The sequence below is a fragment of the Dryas octopetala genome, chromosome 2 (assembly GCF_963921425.1).
Source record: "Dryas octopetala chromosome 2, drDryOcto1.1, whole genome shotgun sequence".
Classification (NCBI taxonomy): domain Eukaryota; kingdom Viridiplantae; phylum Streptophyta; class Magnoliopsida; order Rosales; family Rosaceae; genus Dryas; species Dryas octopetala.
Genome location: NC_141367.1, coordinates 29,348,235 through 29,368,052, shown reverse-complemented (window position 1 = coordinate 29,368,052; position 19,818 = coordinate 29,348,235). Strand labels below are relative to the sequence as shown.

The 19,818-nt window shown below is 36.3% G+C and overlaps 2 protein-coding genes across 3 annotated transcripts; one reads left to right on the top strand and one right to left on the bottom strand.

Moving 5' to 3' along the window:
• The first annotated feature begins 6,203 nt into the window (after positions 1-6,203).
• Positions 6,204-10,456, top strand: ABCG21 (ABC-2 type transporter family protein). Its single transcript, XM_086231972.1, has 5 exons — positions 6,204-6,500; positions 6,592-7,360; positions 8,860-9,054; positions 9,145-9,326; positions 9,429-10,456. Exons 1-5 carry the CDS (start codon positions 6,258-6,260, stop codon positions 10,077-10,079), a joined length of 2,040 nt encoding a protein of 679 aa, XP_086088098.1. The 5' UTR covers positions 6,204-6,257; the 3' UTR covers positions 10,080-10,456.
• Positions 10,457-14,597: 4,141 nt separating this feature from the next.
• Positions 14,598-19,770, bottom strand: ICME-LIKE1 (alpha/beta-Hydrolases superfamily protein). Of its 2 annotated transcripts, none has more exons than XM_086232324.1 (11): positions 19,109-19,770; positions 18,311-18,387; positions 18,033-18,102; positions 17,841-17,921; positions 17,461-17,535; positions 16,632-16,733; positions 16,407-16,547; positions 15,663-15,728; positions 15,410-15,553; positions 15,076-15,166; positions 14,598-14,865 (listed from the first exon to the last, which is right to left on the bottom strand). In XM_086232324.1, the coding sequence occupies exons 1-11, from the start codon at positions 19,642-19,644 to the stop codon at positions 14,704-14,706; spliced, it is 1,545 nt and encodes a 514-aa protein (XP_086088450.1). In that variant the 5' UTR covers positions 19,645-19,770; the 3' UTR covers positions 14,598-14,703. The 2 variants fall into 2 exon arrangements, with proteins under 2 accessions (XP_086088450.1, XP_086088451.1); XM_086232325.1 differs by having other exon boundaries at positions 18,311-18,382; positions 19,109-19,247.
• Between the last annotated feature and the right edge of the window lie 48 nt (positions 19,771-19,818).

Here is a 19,818-nt window from a genome sequence, read left to right as displayed (position 1 = left end):
TATATAGATTAATTAAGCAACCCTTTTCATCATTGTCAAATATCTGTAAAGCTAAAAGCTTAATTTGGATAAGTTTGTTCTATAAAGATACCATATATAATTATTATTAGCTACATTATTTGGGTGACAATGTAGTATATCTAGCAGAGGATGGAGTATTGGGGTCTGGCAACATTCGATTGGTTGTGCCTGAAAAGGTACAATATCAAATAATATTAAGGTGGACTAATTGAGCCCAGCCATCCAATATTTCTTTATTCTAAATGAAAGAATTTAGACATCCATCTCAAAACAATTTACAATAAGACGAGTAACACAAACTCTTATAAGTTATTATGCAAAGCTTCACATTTTCAATGTTAAATCTTTCTCTTAACACGCCTCTGCACATGTGGCGTCACTCAAGCCTAACACGTGGACAATTCATATTAGATGACATGGAAGCACATGTGGTCATTTTGCACAATATATGGATAGCCTGCTCTGTTACCATGAAGAAATTTAGGCATCCATCCCAAAACTAATTAATCATGGAAAAAATAGCACAAATCTTTATAAGTCACTATGCAAAGCCTCACATTTTTCAATATGGAATTTTTCTCTCAACACTAAATGACCCCTTTAAAATGGTCAAACTCCAATATCTAGTGCTAATGCTTATTTTACTCAACTTAATGACATGTGTGGTATTAATGTTATATTTAATTAACATATCTAGTGCTAATGCTTATTTTACTCAACTTAATGACATTTGTGGTATTAATGTTATATTTAATTAACTTCGAACCAGACTGGGTGATCAGTGTCCGCATGCACTGTGGCCTAACTATACCTTCTAAATGTCGAAATCCAAACCTGAACAAGTATGCTGAGAAAGTAGTACTCAAGGATAAGTATATGTTTTTGTAAGGATTAATGAAGAATATATCAATTTAATTACGCCATATAGTTTAATTTGATGATTAATTTTTAATAATATCAATATTGCATGCTCGACCGATTGCGATGGTCACTAAGTATCACTTAATGACTTTTGTTTTCGATATACTATATGGGATCAAATCATGATCGACGTCCTTAAGTGGTCCAACCTTGGATGTAAGTTATTGAGAAAGGGACAACCCATTAAAGTTGGCAGTATGAAGAAAGAACCAGTAGGGATGAATGAGGGTGATTTTCATGCTTTGGTGTATGTAGCAAACTACCAGAACAAGTTAAGAAGGACCCGAAGGGTGTTGTAGACTTGATGCTCAACATGATAATAGTGGATGCTTCGCTTAGTATAGCAGTAGTACGTAGTGACATATAATTTTAATTGAACTAACTTGCATGCATACCCATATGTTTTTGCTCATATATTTGATATTAATTGCTGGAATGGGGTACTAATTTTCAGTGGAGGGCAAGCATGCAAAAGAGCATATATAAGATCGATGCATGCACAAGGCAGTGTAGGCCAGCCCCTCCTGCTTCTTATTAATGTGTTGTGTCCCTAGCTAACTAGCTAAAGGCTAAAGCAATTCCATCGGACAAGACCATTCCATTTGCTCTTATTAATTTGGTACATGCATATGTCCCTCCTTTCGACAAATTCATTTGGTTCAATGGTGACAGAGCTACGTACACAATGGGAAAGATATATATCATGGGGGTAATAAATGTACAATGAACCATACATATGTATTATTGGTCTTACTCTAATTCATAAAATCTAAAAACATGTAGTCTATATATATAATTAATTTGATACCTCAGTATATACCTCTTCTCTATATATCCATTCGTACATATATGTCGTTGAATGCATGGCTAAGGTTTATCCTTAGAATTTGCTCATTTAATGCATAAGTACTAGCTAGGCTCGCAGTGCATTTTGATCATGGTGCTTCATATGCATGCATGCAATTTAGTACTTACTTTGGGTCAAACCGATCATATCAAGTTTGAAACTAAAACTTACCTATTTCTATGTTATAGTGATGTGACATTTTTTGAAGTAAGAGATAAATCGAGACAAGAGATGAGAAAAAGAGAATAAGAGAAGAGAAAGAGCCAATCAGCTGAGAGAGTGAGAATACTATGTAGTATCATATGGGGAGAGAGAGGTAAGTTCTTCTCTATCAGATTATATATATATAGACTTTCACTTTCTCATCATGACTTTTGTTTCAAATTCATGCACGTTCCTAATAATTAATTAACATAAAATTCTGTATACGACAGTAATTATTATTTCTAATTCTTGATGAACATGATATTGATTGGTAAAACTTCACCTCAATAATGAAAAAGTTATAACTAATCCGGCCTTATCGCTAATTATCTTAACATGCTCACTAATAACCTTATCACTTATCTAATCTATGTGCTGAGCCAAACCCCCCCCACACACACACACACACACACACATATATATATATATATCATGCACACATTGACTTAGCCTATAAAGCTCATGAATTGACATATATATGCTTCTAGGATGCATATATCACATGCAATCAATATAATACACATACATACGGACATTTTATTTTCAAAATACTAATGTTCCCCGTATACCTTTTAAATATACAAAAACATAAAAGGTATATTTTGTTACATTTTAGGTCTTTTTTAATTTTGTGTGTTTACAAAACCCTTTTAGATTTTAGCTGTGGAACAAGATTATTATATATAAAATGATCCCAAGTCAAGACCCCCTAATGCAATCTACATGAGTAAAGATTTTCCAAAGTGCATGCACATGCAAGCTTACCAAACTTAGATCAGTGCTCAGAATTATTGTCAATAAAGTGACTTGCTTTAATTTCCATCCTTTAAATTAAATATATGCAATATGCATGAACGCTTTCGATATGTTTGAGACATACAATTTAGACTTTGCGATCCACCGTTTTCCCCCCAAAGACTGAAAGAGGATTAATTATTACAAAAGTTTTCGATGCTTCCCAAGTGATCTCCACCTGTGAGCTGGTGTCCAATGATAGTGATCAAAACAAGTATATTTCCATTTCTTGATTTGTAATTAAATTCATATTAATTCATTTTATCCATTAAGTTAAAGAATTCATCGCTGTGATGGCAACTCACATATGTCAATGTTATATTTTTTTTTTTTTGCAAACATATTATATTTGTCAATTAAGAGCCACTTAATGAATAATTTACATTCAGAGTAACATTTTCATGTTGTTAGACTGTCTACTAAAACATCGTATATATATAAGTTTAAAGCTGGTGTGCTTTAAACATGTGTTGGCTTGGAGACTAATCTGATTTCTTTATGGGTTATATGGGTCAAGAAGACAAATCGGATTCTAATTGTAAGTTGGATCAGCAAAGAATCTGACCATTAAATTGGGCCACTCTCACAATATTATCAAACTTTAGATAGAAAAAGGAAAAGAAAGATCATGGAAAAAAGGCACACTATAGAACGATGCCAAAGACGCAACAAATCAAATAAAAAAAGTTGTATCAATTATCATCCACTCCTTGATGGCAATGTGGAAAGGATAGCGTCTTCAAGAGGGTCCTTCAAACAAAGCAGACACCTGGCACTCCATGACAAGCATAAAGTACTTTGCGAATCAAATTACTGTATTAAACAGTAATTAAAAATGTTAAAAAGTATACAAAACAAGCTTCTCTTTTTCTTTTTTAACTAAAAAAAACAAATATCTGATATTATGATATGTCTATATTAAAAGAAGAATTCTTATACATTTAATATATATATATTTATTTCATCACGTGATAAGTTATTTAAGAAAAAGAATAATGCTATACTTACCACATTTCTTATACCACATTCTTATACCATCTCACGTGTCATTACTTTATTGGACAGAGTTTTTCTTTTTTTTTTTGAATTTTTATTTTTATTTTTTAGTATCCAATGTATGAATGCCATGTAAGTTGCCACATAAGGTGGTATGAAATTATGGTATAAAAATATGGTATACCTAGCACTACTGTAATAAAAAATAGATATACAATTAAGTATATAAAATCATTTTATAAATTTTTTTTCTTGCAATCACTGTTGATTACATGAGTCTTAATTATAAAGGTTGAGTTCCTATGAAAAAAAAAAACCTCCATAGAATACATCCATAGAATACATATATATATTTCAATTTGGGAATTCAATAAGCTTGTATTTTAAGAACATATGTAAAGAAAGTGATGAGAATTAAAATAAAACTTTTTGACCAAAATAGTGAAATATATATGGACCCCGAATCTTCGATCTCTTGAAAAGTAAAAGATATTAACATAGCAAATTTTCATTATTTCAAAATTGTCCAACCGTTGTGTAATGATCAATCTACATCACATTATATTAAATCGAATAAATTGGAGCTGTAAATTGATTATACTTAATGGAGGTCTAATTATACACATGGATGCTAGTACGCTACCTGTTTAATTTCGGCTAAAACACGTATTTAGATTTTAGAGAGAGTAATTAGTATAATTACGACACCAATTCCAAATCGCTGTTTGGGGATTCCAATTCGATCCAAAGGAAATATAGAAAAGCATTATATTGTGACCTTTCAATGATGGTGACACCACCTGGGGACCAACCCTTTTATGGGAAAGAGACACAATCTCAGCCACTACCTCTTACAATGAATGGGCATTTGACACCTACAAAAGGGCACGAGGAACCCTCTTTTTTCCTCAGGCACACCCACAAAATTAAAGGAGAGATACCCATACGGCCATACCCTACAAACAAAATAAAGCCAATTATTTATATATAAAGAAATTAAGAAAGAGAGAAATATATATGGGGTTGGTTGCAGACTTGGAGTTTCTAATTTTCTATATGTTATGCATTTAAATTCAACACCTAAGTGAATGATGATGCATATAAGTATATAACATTATATAATAAGCTAGCTTCACTACTGTTAATAATAATTAATATTAGAGAGTTTGTTTGGGTGTCAACTCTGGCCCCCATAAGCATACTTCTTGGGTGGACATGCCATGGCCTACACTAAATATCGTGCACATAAATCCTCAAGGCAATATCTGCGACCAATCTAATAGTACTATAGTAGGAAGGTTGTCATATATGGACCACAGACCACAGTGCAGTTTTGTATGATCGAAATTTCGAATAAGCTAGCTAAGATCGATGATCAAAGGGATGTACTAGTACTATATATATATATATATATACTTTCTGTCTGGTGCTTCTAATTTTGGAAAAGGGTTGGGAGAGTGACACATAAATTATCACCTCCTTTCAAGCACAAGTTTGTCCAATAACTAAATGCAGAAACCAGCCTGTTGATATATTGTTCTGATCTCTCTCATAGAATATGAGTCAATTAATTAATTAATATGGTATATATTAAAGTTGTGTGGTACGAATTAATGCACAGAATTCAATCTTCATGACCGACAATTAAGTAACACATTTCATTGACACATCAAATCATGCATATTATATTAGTATATATGAAAAATTGGAATGCGTTTAATTTATAATTATTAGGGTTTGATCTGAATTTCGTTCCTTTTTCAATATAAAAGATACATTTAAAGGGAACCCCGCGTACATGATCAGTACCCTTTATTAATTATGATCTTTGGCAGAGCTTATGGGAATATTAAAGTACAGTAATAAACAACATAATTTGATAGCTAACCAAATGTTTGTCAACTAATTGTCTTTTGAAAATTGAAATTAGTGTAAGATCCAATTTGGAGAAAAAGAAAACAGAATATAAGTCATTCATAAACAGTAGTTAAAGGCATGTATAGCATAATTCAATTAAATGTGTTTGTGTTGTAGAAGATGATGATCGAGATGGCATAATTACATGAACCTAACAAATGGCTTGTAAACACGTAACCACCTTATAAGCCAACAAGTAAGAAAGATGAGTACATATCCACGCATCACCCCTAGAAGGCTAGACCCAATCAAACTGAGTTGGTTGGGTCTCGATCTCATAATATAATGTTGCTAAGCTAATACAGTACTAGTCCCTATAGCTTCCCAAAGTGTTCTAGCTAGCTTCTCGTGCCTTCCTCTCTCACTTTATAAGAAGTCATCCATGACTTGTTCTCTTGCATGTGACTCTCCCCCTTTCCCCTATTAATTCCTCTCTTCCCCGCCAAACCTCATCTCGATCATTCACTCAGTCACTTCTCTCTCTCTCTCTCTCTCTCTCTCTCTCTCTCTCTCTCTCTCTCTCTCTCTCATTTCATATTGCAACTCCATCTTGGAAATGATACCCCCTGAGCAAGAAACCGGCGTCCCAATAAGCACTGCACCTAACAACAACATTCTACTATCTAATAATGTTGTGAACCGGTCCGATCAGACCGGCTTGGTTCATGCTGAACCCTCTACCAGTCATCCAGCAAGCACCAACATTGTAAGCCCTTGTTTGGGAGATGACAATATGCCACCTGAGCAACCACATAGAATTTCCATTTTGCGTGAATCCTTGCGCCCAGTGACCCTCAAGGTAACCAAACAAAACATCCCAACGTAACATATATATATATATATATATATATGTTCAATTCTCTACGTAACATATTTACTTGATGTTGCAGTTTGAAGACGTGACCTACAGCATTAAGCTGGAGACCACAAAACAAACACGCACTGTACTTAACGGAGTAAGTGGGATTGTTCGACCCGGCGAGCTAATGGCAATGCTAGGGCCGTCAGGCAGCGGCAAGACCACTCTTCTAACGGCGCTAGGCGGCCGCTCGCCGGGTAAAATCTCAGGAAAAATAACATACAACGGCGAGCATTTCTCCAGCTCCACAAAACACAGCACCGGCTTCGTCATGCAAGACGACGTGTTGTACCCTCACCTCACGGTTCTCGAGACCCTAACCTACACCGCCCTGTTAAGGCTGCCCAAGCAGCTCACCAAACAAGAGAAGAAAGAACAAGCCCAGATGGTCATCATGGAGCTCGGCTTGACCCGCTGTCGTGACAATGTTGTTGGAGGGCCTTTGCTACGTGGCGTTTCGGGTGGCGAGCGAAAACGGGTCAGTATCGGCCAGGAGATGCTCCTCAACCCGAGCCTTTTGTTGCTGGATGAGCCCACTTCCGGCCTCGACTCCACCACCGCGCAGCGGATTGTCGCCACCCTGCGTCGGCTGGCCAGAGGTGGCCGGACGGTCATCACCACCATCCATCAGCCCTCCAGCAGGTTGTACAGGATGTTTGATAAGGTGCTGGTGTTGTCGGATGGGTACCCGATTTACAGCGGCCATGCGGGTCGGGTCATGGACTATTTCGGGTCCATTGGCTATGAGGCCGGGTTCAATTTCATCAACCCTGCTGACTTCTTGCTTGATCTTGCCAGTGGTATGAAATTTCTTCTCATTAATTAGCTTTATTGCTTTTTATATTTTTTTTAATTAAGAAATTTAAATTTAAGACCTCTATAATACTATAGAGAAAAATATCACCATATTAATAGTTAATTAATTTCCTTATAATGAGATTGACAAATTCATGTTAAAAATGTCAAATGGATATATAAGAAAACATTACTCATCTTTATTTTCTAAAGATATGTGATGCAACATAAGTACGTGTTTGTACATGTCAACCTCACAATTTACCCAAGGCCACAAGTCACATTCAAGTCCCATATATGCAATATATATGTAGGTGTTTGAGAAACTTTTAACAGTTAATTCATTCAGGTAAGAGTCCACTTTCACAATAGTAGTGGGTGGTGACGAGTGGTCCAAAAGGTTTCACCGCACCGACTGCATTGTGAGTAGTATAGGGGGCAAGGCAACCACTTGTTTTTGGTCACATTTGAAAGGAGCGTCTCAGCAAGGAGGGATGGTTCACGTGAAAGCTTTCTTATTTTAGTATTGAAATGAATGAAATGTGATTTTAATGAATGAATGAACTTGAGCCCATTCAGAGACCAAACTCAAAACTGGTACTGCATGCCTGCCTCTCCGAATAATACCCAGCTAGTTAAGTTAGCCTTTTCAATGGTACAAGTGTACAACCCAGGCATTGTGCATGGACAACAAACTCATCAATTTGATTTGACCCCTCACACAAAATTTTCTTTTTGCATCCTTTTCATTAATTCACTTCGATCTATTAACCACCTCAAGTTGATGGAATGCTGAATTTATTTCCATGAACAAGGCCTTTATATCTTGATATATATAGAGCAGTTAATGCAGAGTATTCTGGTAAATTTCTGGCGGGCCATCAAAAAAATTGAGTATTGTCAATTGTGGGTCATAGATATATATATATATATATATATTTTTTTTTTTTCCTTACATTGAGTTTAATTTTTCTAGATTTCCATGATTTTCAGTCTCTTAGGGCCAATACCATTTAAACTTTAAATGATACAAGTTTACCTTTTCATCATGTTTTGTGAGGGTTTTGGAAGTTCAATACAGTGGCACATATTAAACAGATAATATGGGGAAAAGAAATGACAGAATATATAAGTGGGCAAACATATTGTTTCTATCATTTCTCTTTCCCATATTTTCTCTGTAATATGTGCCATAACATTGAACTTTTGAACCCTCACAAAAAATGATGAATAAGATGTCATTAATTTTTTTATGAGAATCAGCATCCAAAAAGTAATGCAAAAAGATCTTTGACTGTTATTTTTCTAATGGAACCCATGTAATGGTGCACTAATTTTTTTTAAGATCGATGTTCTTCTCATATTTTGGTGATCTTGGCAAGCTCTAATGAGAATCATAGAAGAATGTTTATATTTTTAATAGAAACATAATTTAATAAGAGAATTTGTTAAATTAATTATACTCCATTTATATTAAGTTTCTTGAATTATTTTTGAAATGCAGGTATTGCACCTGATGTTAAACAGGATGATCAACTAGAGTATCATGGAAGATTAGACCACCAAGAAGATCAAAACACAACCAAGCAGTTCCTGATATCATCCTATAAAAAGAACCTATACCCTGCACTGAAGGCAGAGATTCAGCAAAATCACAAAGACCCAGTTCTTTCTTCTTCAAGAACATCATCATCCAGAGGTAATATAGTTCCGACTAAGTTTCTCTCAGCCTGTAATGTAGCCATTTTGTGTACAATGCGTTTTGATCATTAGCAAAAATGCTATGTAGTTAGTGGGAATTACAAATGGACCACCAGCTGGTGGGAGCAATTCAAGGTTTTGCTGGAAAGGGGTTTGAAAGAGAGGAAGCATGAATCTTACTCAGGTTTAAGGATTTTCCAAGTCATGTCAGTTGCAATTCTTTCAGGTCTTTTGTGGTGGCACTCTGACACTAACCATATACAAGATCAGGTATTGTAATTTCCCATGATCTGCTAGCTTTTTGGTCATATATAATGATTATTAGCAATGATCAAGTAGCAGTACTTATTATCAAATTAACACTTTCAACAGGTGGGACTTCTTTTCTTCTTCTCAATCTTTTGGGGTTACTTCCCCCTATTCAATGCCATATTTGCATTCCCTATGGAAAGACCAATGCTAGTAAAAGAACGTTCCTCAGGCATGTACCGCCTCTCTTCCTATTATTTTGCCCGAACAGCCGGGGATTTGCCAATGGAGCTTGTGCTCCCAACAGCGTTTGTAACAGTCGCTTATTGGATGGGGGGTCTCAAGCCTTCACTAGTCACCTTTGTACTAACCCTCTTGATTGTTCTTTATAATGTGTTGGTCTCCCAAGGCCTGGGACTAGCACTAGGGGCCATTCTAATGGATGTAAAGCAGGGAACAACTCTTGCTTCTGTGACCATGCTGGTGTTTTTACTAGCAGGTGGATATTACATTCAGCACATTCCAGGTTTCATAGCTTGGTTGAAGTACATTTCTTTTAGTCATTACTGTTACAAGCTTCTTGTGGGAGTGCAATACTCAGTGAATGAGGTTTATGAATGTGAAGTAGGGATGCGTTGTAGAGTAATTGACTTCCCTGCTATTAAGTATCTGGGTCTTGATAGCATGTGGTCAGATGTGGCTGCTCTGGCTGTGATGTTGGTGGGATATAGGGTTTTGGCATATGTGGCATTAAGGATGGGGCAACCTCACTGACTTGTTGACGAAGGTAGATCAGAAACTGACATGATTGCACCACTGAAGCTAAAGAATTTAATGACCCTTCTCCAATTTTATCAAATAATCATGGTTTTCAACAGATATTATGAATCAAGATTTCATGCTGATTGCTGGCTGGAGAATTATAAATTGTACTCCTTTACATGGAAAGTGATATGATATATATTATTAATTCTAGGTCTGTAAATAAACTGCAATCAATTTGCTGATGGCACCTCTTATTCCATTAACAAGTGAACAAGACTGTAAAATAAATAGGGAAAATTTTTATCCAAGTCTATCTATAATTTTTGTCAATCCCTCCCAAGTCCCATGTCCCACCAATCTATCATGACAAACAGAGATGTCTTGTAAGGAAAACTTGAGATAACCCCAAATTAATTATGTTCTCACTTTTGGTATTATTATGTCACAGCAACTTCATGAAGGAATGAACTCTTTGTTTCCATTTCTTCAGTTGGTTTATTTCTTAGTTTCAAAGAGATTTACTAAAGGGACTAAAATGTCTACTAAGAATTAGATCCTGAAGTGAAGCTGGTGCAAAGGTGTCAAAGGATCCAACATGCAGGCTATACACCAGTTGTGTTTGAGCACAAATCCATGCCAATTGTTGTACTTGGGGCAACATGACTTCTGCCTGAACTGCATGGGCTTTTATATGAAATAACCAAACACTCATGTCTTAACAATTAATCAAATTTCAAAAGTTGTTACTTAATACAGTAAGTTCTGCAGTGCTGCAATATGGTGTTTTGGTTAAATATTGCAATTCGTGATTTGTTTTTTTCCTTGTACACCTTGAATTTGTAGTTCTTCAATTTTCCTTACTCCTACAAATGTATACACCTACCCTTAATACAAATGAATTGCAACTTTAACCAAAATTTCAATGCATGTTAGGATGCAAAATACCACATTCGGAGGTTTTAGGGAAAACCTTATTAATAAGATTTGTTCACATCGATTGGTGCATGCCTAAATACTTCTGTAGGTTTATGCATTGAAATCAAATATCTACCAATGTGTGCATTGGAATACGCATCAAATGATGTCATTTAGATAGATATGTCTGGTTTAAGCATCTGATTCAACAACATCTCCCAACAGGTCACCAATCCATTTTATTCCATTCTCTCATGTGCCATCACATCTCTATTCACCATTTGAATGCTAGTTGTAATGCTACAACTAGGGATTCTGATTCCAGGTCACAGTTTTGAACCGCAGCTATAAAATGGTCTTATTATAGCAGAGCTAATACTTGAGGCCAGACAGGAAGCAAACACTTTTGTGTGGAAGATTAACATTAAGAAATTAATGGCATCACTCAAGGTTGAGAAACCAGCTGGCACTCAACCCTCTGCAGGGCAGGCCAAGAAAGAGCCCGCTCCCAAAGCTAGTGGTACCACTCCCAAAGCTCCGGCCTCCAAACCGGCCCCTAAGAAGGCTGAGCCAAAGCCTAGGGAGCCTAAGAAGAGGGTAAGCCTATATACTATTAATTATGATCATTGAATTATAAGCATTTTAATATAAATGGGGGATTGAATATGTGCTTACAACCCTTTGTGATTGCTTGGTTAGACAACGGGGAGCAAGCCAGCATCCAAGAACTAAAGAGAATGAGGACGAAAGCAACAGTGTGAGGTGTGGAGTACATGAGGATGCTTAATCATCGTGGTCTCCTCCCTAATGTTTAATAATATAACCAAAATACTTGGTTGTGATTTAGATCCATGTCTCTCTTTTCAGGCTTGGCCTAATAAATAAAAGATACCTGTAATTTAAAGGATGAGCTTGACATCTGCTTAAATTGCATACAGAATCCTTTGGTTTGATTTATATATATGTGGAAAGTTGAGTAACCATTAGAAGTGATAAAGACAAAGGACAAGCAGAAATAAATATGGGAATCACTCAATCAAGCAATCTAATCGCACAAACGGTTGAAAGAAAATTGCATTTTCAATTCCTTGATCATCTCTGCAGGCAAATATTGCCTATTTGCACACATCAAGCCTACAGAGAGGTGTTCATAAAACTGAATTCGTGCAGATTCTATATTTGTGAGTATAGTTTAGAAAGTTAAAGTGTTTAAAATATGACAAAATAGGCAGATTCTATATTTGTGCAGTCCATTTTCACCAGCAGAAAACCTCCACAGAGCATCTTCATTTCCTTTCTAGACAAATTTGGAGAGTTTTAGGTAAATTTGAACAACGTGATCATGAAATTAAGTTGGAGCAGGGTAATGAGGCTTGAATTAAGGATGTGAAAACATATCATAAACTGAACTTTGTTGGTGCAGAGGGTTTATTTTATTATAAAAAGGATGAATAATTCATTAGAAAAATGCTCAGAAACTGAAGTCATCATATTGAAAGTAAAACTTGGTAAATTTTGTCTGTTGTGAAACAAGGGTAAAGAGAATTGATACAAGTGAGAATGAGATATAATAAAGCAGGTTTATAAATTATGGGGCATTAAATTTGAGAACTTGATGCATGATCATATGATCAGACAATAAGAGAGACTGAAAATTAAACACAGACATTTGGCCAATATGTAAGTTGCTCATCCCTCAATTCATCTGTCAATGCACTGATGATACTGCTACAGTTGTCAGGGGAGGTACCATTAATTCTGGCCAAAGGCTATGTCTTTTGCTGAAATTTTGTGGTACAACTGTGCAATTAAGACCATTGCTACCAGATATTGGACATATTGAATTTAGAAACTGTAGCACAAGTTCGAAGTAATCAAAACTATGTTTTTGAGAAGTAATATTGTAGTATGATCTGCATGGTTGGAAATAAAGGAAATTGGAGCATCCAATCCAAAACCAATTAACAAAGGGAGGAGAGGTTCAAGACCCTTAGAAGCACCGGACAAAACACGCAACATTCTCACAGCAAATGCTGAACAATCTGGCATGGGCTGAGCATTTGATAGAAATCACTATGTGCAAAATGAGCAAGTCTTTCCCTACACATTCTCAGTATGGTTCTGGCTAAATTGTTGGAACCCATTGACCATATTCATTTTGCTGCCGTTTGTAAGGAATGGCATGCTCTTGCAAAAGACTGTAATCATACAACTCAGCGTTGCGGTAAGGCACTTCCCATGCTATTGATCCCTACAAAATCAAAAGGAGAAGGAAGAAGACTGTACAGAATTTCTCATGGAAAAGTCTACAACGTCACCATTAAGTTACCAATGCAATATAATAGTAAGAGGTGTTTTGGCTCTAGCCATGGCCATGGTTGGTTGGCCATTGTAAAAGCCAAGTCTACGGGGTTGGACATTGGGGATGGATTTTGTCATTTGATCATTTGATACCAAATTCAGTGTATTTCCATTGCCATATCCACTCGCTACATATAATCAAATTCTACAAGACCCCAAAGTCCAAGACTCATACAATTATGTCTGGAAGGAATAATGACCACAAATTGTTCCTTTAAAACGTCATTCACACCCACGACCATAACCATATATGCTGAGATTTGATTTCATACAGTTTCAGTATATATCACTGAGCAGTAAGCCAAGGCATCTGATGCTATAGATAGCCTGCAAGTGTAGCTCTGCCAATATTTTCAATTATTCCATTCTCCTAAACACCACTATCCCTCCCTCTCTCATCTTTTATCATGATTCCAATTCTTTTTTTCGCAGTAGTGAACTGCCGCTATAAAAAGGGTAGTTTCACAAGTACTCTATAAGTGAGGTCATCTGAGTTTGATAAACTTTAAATTTTCAAATCTTCGTGAAAGAGTTTCGAGAAGTACTAGTATGGCATCAATGAAAGCTGAAAGGGTAGTTGGAACTCAACTGTTTGGGCAGGCCAAGAAGGAACCTGCCATTGCCAAGGCCGGGGATGGCGCAGCCAAAGCTCCGGCATCTAAGGCAGCCCCAAAGAAGGCTGCAACAAAGCCTCAGCCACCCAAGAAGAAGGTACGCCCTGCATAAAATCATATATATGTATATAGACCCCATGGCTTCATATTCACATTTGGGTTTTCTTCTTGAGCTATGCTCATGTTAATTATTGGTAATTGCATACAGGGTAAAGGTGGCAAAGCTGCAGCAAAGCAGTAACCAAACTAGCCGATGAGAGCCCATTACAAGATAAAAGCTTATAGGAAATGATTTCAATTCGTATCGTCTCTCCTAATATTGTAACTTAATTTGGACTTTGTAATCAATGAGTGCAAGCGTGGGAGGTTTGGTGTCATCCATGTAAGTCATCTCAATGAAATAAAAATACGTGTTTAGCTATGGGCTAATTAGTATGAACAACACCACTGTTTTTTGTAATAATTGCTTGGAATCAAACCCAAATACAGCGCAAAGCCACAAATACATGTAATAATTGTTCTATTATGATTATACAGGTTTTCCCCCTTGAATCTCTCAACGTGATAAAGAGGGAAAGAAAATCTTTGTTATATGAGAAAAGAGAATAGAGGAAAAATTCTGAAAGTTCAACAGAAATAAGGGGTAAAAGCTTCACTTGTCATTATGATAAGTACAAAATGAGTACATTATATCAACAAGATCCCCATGGATTTTAGGGCTGATAAATGAGAGTCAAAAATGGTTAGAATGGGCTAACTTTGCGAGCCAACTTCAACATAAATTCAGGTACAAGCCGTCTTCTTGGCGGAGCCACTGCATCTTTGGCGAGGGCCTCTGGGTCACCTTCATGAATGATAGCTACTAAATCTTCAAACATGTCGTCTCTACCGCCCCGCATTGGATCCTGATAAAAATCCAAGCATTAGGGCAATTCCAGTTTCAAATGGAATGAAATAAATGGTTATGCCATTGAGTGATGCTAGATTGAAAAATGATATCAAGGAAGCAACTAATAGCTTATTTGCAGGAAACTGCACAACCCCAATGGTTTTCCTACGCAAGAGTAATTCTGACAATGTAAACCAAATAGGAACCATCTTTAGCGCTCCCTTACCTGAAGGAATAAATCTGTGTGAGTCTTCCCTTCATACAGAAATGCATCAGCTTCCACTCCAAGTCTCCGAAGAGTTTCTGCAAAATTCTTGCTGCACAAGACAACATGTTATTCAAAGCCTGTGGTTTTATACTTCTACTTTATATGATCTGAAGGAGAACCATATGTCTTAATAGAATATTTGACTCTAGTTTAGTATATATTAAGTGATACAAGAATGAAACATTCAGTTATAAGAATTAATCTCTAAAGAGCCAACTGTAGGCATTCACACCATTTAAATTTAGAAATAACTATAGGCAATCAAATCATTTATTTCAGGGAAGACTTATACCTGGCATCTGATGGTATGGAATAGTCTGCAGTACCATGGAATAAAATAATAGGAGGTAGGAGAGAAGCTGCATTTCTAACATTCTGGTCCTGAATCATGACTTCGGGAGAAAAACGGTGCAACGATTGTTCCCCTTCCATTATGCTGTAAGAAGTTTTGGAGTCATCAAAATTAAATGCAATTCTAGCAGAAATTATGGCATTATAAGAGTATATGTGTAATCAACTCTCAAGGAGACCAAGAAGGTCCATACCCTAAAAAGATTGAACGGTATAGACCTCGACTGTGGAAGTGATCTACTAGGTTAAACAAATTGTACCTGTTTGAGCATGTCAGAATGAAAACCATAAGTTCAAACATTTACATGCAAACAAAAGAATCATACTAGAAGAATACATGAAATAGAGCAGCAGATGAAATCAGAAAGAATAGGATAGTGGAAGAAGAAAAAAACAAACAAGTATAATTTATTGCAGAACTCGTAACTTCAACATTAAAAAATATATAAATAAATCCCTCTTTAGTGACCAATTAAATTCATATATTCATTCATGTTAATCAAAACATTCATCACCTATAATTTAATAATCATAAGAACTCTAAGCTGTCATTAGACCATAGTTGCACAATCAAGTCCGGAAGCTACACTGAAACAAATACAATTATACAATATAAGCCGAGTTGATTTATCACTAAGCCCCCATATTAAAGTTAGATTAAGAAGTTACAATTCAGATATTTATCACTTTAGAAGGAAAAGGTGATCCAAGAATTTGGTCAAGAATATGTGATCCAATTATGCTACATGAATACTAAAGTCTGCAATTCCCACTAACATATTTATATTAAAGATGCTTCCTAACTATCTAGTTTATCATCCTACAGCTGTGGGTCAGTTCCACTAGAATGCATTGTCCTGTTAATTGGTAAATCTAATAAGGTTCATTAAAACGAGGAAGACTGCGACGGATTTCACATGAAGAACATTAACATTTACCCTCCAGATAGACCAAAGTAAGCCTTTATCTGGGAGACACTCCACGAAGAGCTCTCTCCTTCACCAGCCTCTTTGATTGCCTGCTCAACGAGTGTGCATGCAGCAATATGTGCACCAGCTGATTGTCCCATCAAATAAATCCTGCACAAACATAGCATGCAAAACACCTACTTTAGCAATAGGATCACCTCCATGATTACAAAAAAAAAATACAGATTCTGTGACCTATTAGGATCCCCTCCATATTCAGCAATATGATTGCACACAAATGAGATCCCTTGAGAAGCATCCTGTACCATATCACTGATAGTACCCTGAGGAAAATTTCTGCATGAAGTTGTCATAACAAGACAATGATTAGAGGTGGGTATCTGTGAACACTTTAAGCAATGCACTTTATTCTGAAATTACTGACCTAAATGCATCAAACTGGTATATACTAAATCTGGTTTTCTTTTCGGATGCAACATCTATGTTTATTACTTCACAATTCACACAGTAATCGGCTAATAAGAGGCCAACATTACAGTTTTATACATGTAGTTCTTTTGGACTTCTGCCAACTTCACAATTTTAGCATGTTCATCAAAAGACATTTCTTGTCGATATGAAATATGAAAAAATTTAATGGGACTATATCTGTTACTAGATTAACTAATCAATAAAAACAATTTACAAGTAGCCTCATATACTTGAAAAAGAAAAAGATCCGTCTATAGTTCATTAACAAAATAGCTAAAGGGTGTTAGTGGCTAACCATGGACAGGTGGCTTTTGAACTCCTCAATTAATCTCAGTGAGGAACACATCCCCAGTAGCTATGAAATACAGTTAAAGATTCCACAAGTAATCTTAGAAATTCTTCTAAGGACAATTTCTGACACTATCAAGAATTAGGTTGTTTTTAATTTTTTTCATACATATTCTACAGAGGTTGTATTTCAGAGACTCAAATCTCCACATATTCTTCAAGGAACTTCAACAGAAATGAGTTTCATTAGGCTATATAGCATATTATTATTTATAGTACGTGCTTGCTTGAGGTAAAAGGTCACCTGTAATCTATGCATGCCACTATGATGTCTCTCTCTGATAACTGTTGTCCTAAAAGAGAACCCCATGCTTTGTAACTGTATCAAGAAAAAACTAAAACAGATTAGAAAAGATAATTAAGCAGGCATCAGTTACAAGAAAAAGGCAACTAATTGATCATATTTGAACAAAACATAGCAAAACTATGACACTGATCTACAGCTCGAACATAAGAAATCATGCTACCCAGAAAAGTGACTTCAGTCTCAGCTCCACCAGCCCTTTACTTTTTATTTAAAATAAATAAATACCTTCAGTTGAATTATACAACCAAACAGGTTCCACCATCCACGGCCTAAGATTTACATTGCAAAAACCTCTAGAATAGAGCAACATCACTCACCCAATGATCCAGGCTCCACCAGTTACAAATGCAACGACTGGCTTTGACCCTTCAGTATTTTTGGGTAGATACAAATCTAGCCTGCAGAACAAAAAAATTCACCTATTAATGCTGCAAAACCAATTGATGCAGGGCATTAATTCATGCACAGATGTGGTTGGTTCAGGCATTGGGGGATTTCAGATATCCTACCTATTTCTTGGTTGATCGCCGTAGACTATACTTCTGCGGACCTGACTGGAGAAGAAATAATAATAGCCAACTGCAAAAAGAAAGGCAGACTAGTTATGCTCCCCTGGATGGTAATTTCTGAATCCTTTGTTATGAGCATGACAATGTCTACAAATGGCAAGGTTTAATGTCTGAAGTGGACAAGGAAAAAAAGAAAAAACTATAATGTCTAAAAGGTATGCAAGAACTAAACCATAAATGCATGAAAATTTTAAGATGGATACATAAATGTTACACACCTTGAATAAAACCTGGCATAAGTAGAAATGAATAAAAGCCGAGGGAAAGAAATCTTATAATCCATCTGTAGCCTACCCTGAATAAAGACGTATGATCAGGAAGCATCTAATTGTAGAGATAGACTTGAAGAATCTTAAAGAAACATTACAAGATACTTAGTTGAAATTCCAAAATCCTCGTAAATATGAAGAATATAAACAGAATTGTACCATCTGAAAATAATATCATCTCTCTTTCTAATGTGACAGCACCCGGTTGATTAGTTTTATACATTACAACTTTCTCAATGTTATTTTGTTCCTTATATGAACCATAGTCTACTTCATACATCTTCGAGGTCAGATTTTCTTTAGCAACATGTAAAAGGGTTATCTGATTTCTTCAAATGCAATAAGATCAATATTAATTGCACAAGTTTCCATCTAAGTTATCCCAAAATCTATTCCTTTTTAAAAGTTATCTAATGAAGATTGTCTTCTTAACCCAAAATCTTGCTTCCAACAGCATACCAGATCCAACTACAATACTTAAAATCTTTAACTTGGTTTACTTGGGACATGTCACTTCAAAAGATATCATTTTGGAAACGATTCTGACTCAGTGTTCAATATTACCAGTCTCAAATGATAACCAAATAGCTCTCATTCTGAAAGTTAAATCCTTGATTCAAATCATAACATACAATTTAGTTATACACAAATTCACAAACAACCAAATGACCAAATGGGTAGTAAAAAAAAATCATTAACACACCAAAACAGAGCAATTCTCAAATAAACAATAGAAATTTTGTGTACCCCAGATATTTCAAAAGCTTCAAACTTAAACGGGTGACCAAGTAGGTCTGCTCGGCAGCGTGGCTCACATCGCTGCCTAAAGACTGGCCGGGGCCGTCATCGGAGTACGGACAAAGGGAGATGTCACTGTTGACCCGGCGCCGCCGCTGCTGGTGGTTGTTGTTGTTGCTGTTGTTGTTGTTGTTGTTGTTGTTGTTGTTGTTGTTGTTGTTGTTGTTGTTGTTGCTGGCAGTGGTGGTGCTCGAGAAGCTTGAGACCCTTGGGAGAAGGGGCTTAACAATGGGCATGCACTTTTCTTCATCATCAAAACGTGAAAAATTGATGAGCCTAGCTGTTGGGTCGTCGTCTCCAGCTTTGGGTAGCAATTTCTCTGTGGCAGCAGCTGGAGGTGGGTGGTACGTTATGGGTAAAATTTGTTGGGATGGCATTTTGAAAATTGAAAGCAGATTTTGAAAGGCAGATTTGAGCTTTTTGGGATGTTGGACTTGGCGGGCTTTGGATAGTGCGAATCTGGCAATTCGCAGATTCGAGATCATTGAGAGGAGCAGGTGCAAGAAATCAGTGAAACAATGTTGAACATTTGGTTTTGCAGAGGAGAGGCCAGACCAGAGAGAAGGAGAGAGGAAGTGGAGGGTGTGGAGGCCAGTTGTGTTTTGCCACGTGGCGAGTTGTCATAGGTTGAGTAAACTTTGTTTTTGGAGAAGTTGGAA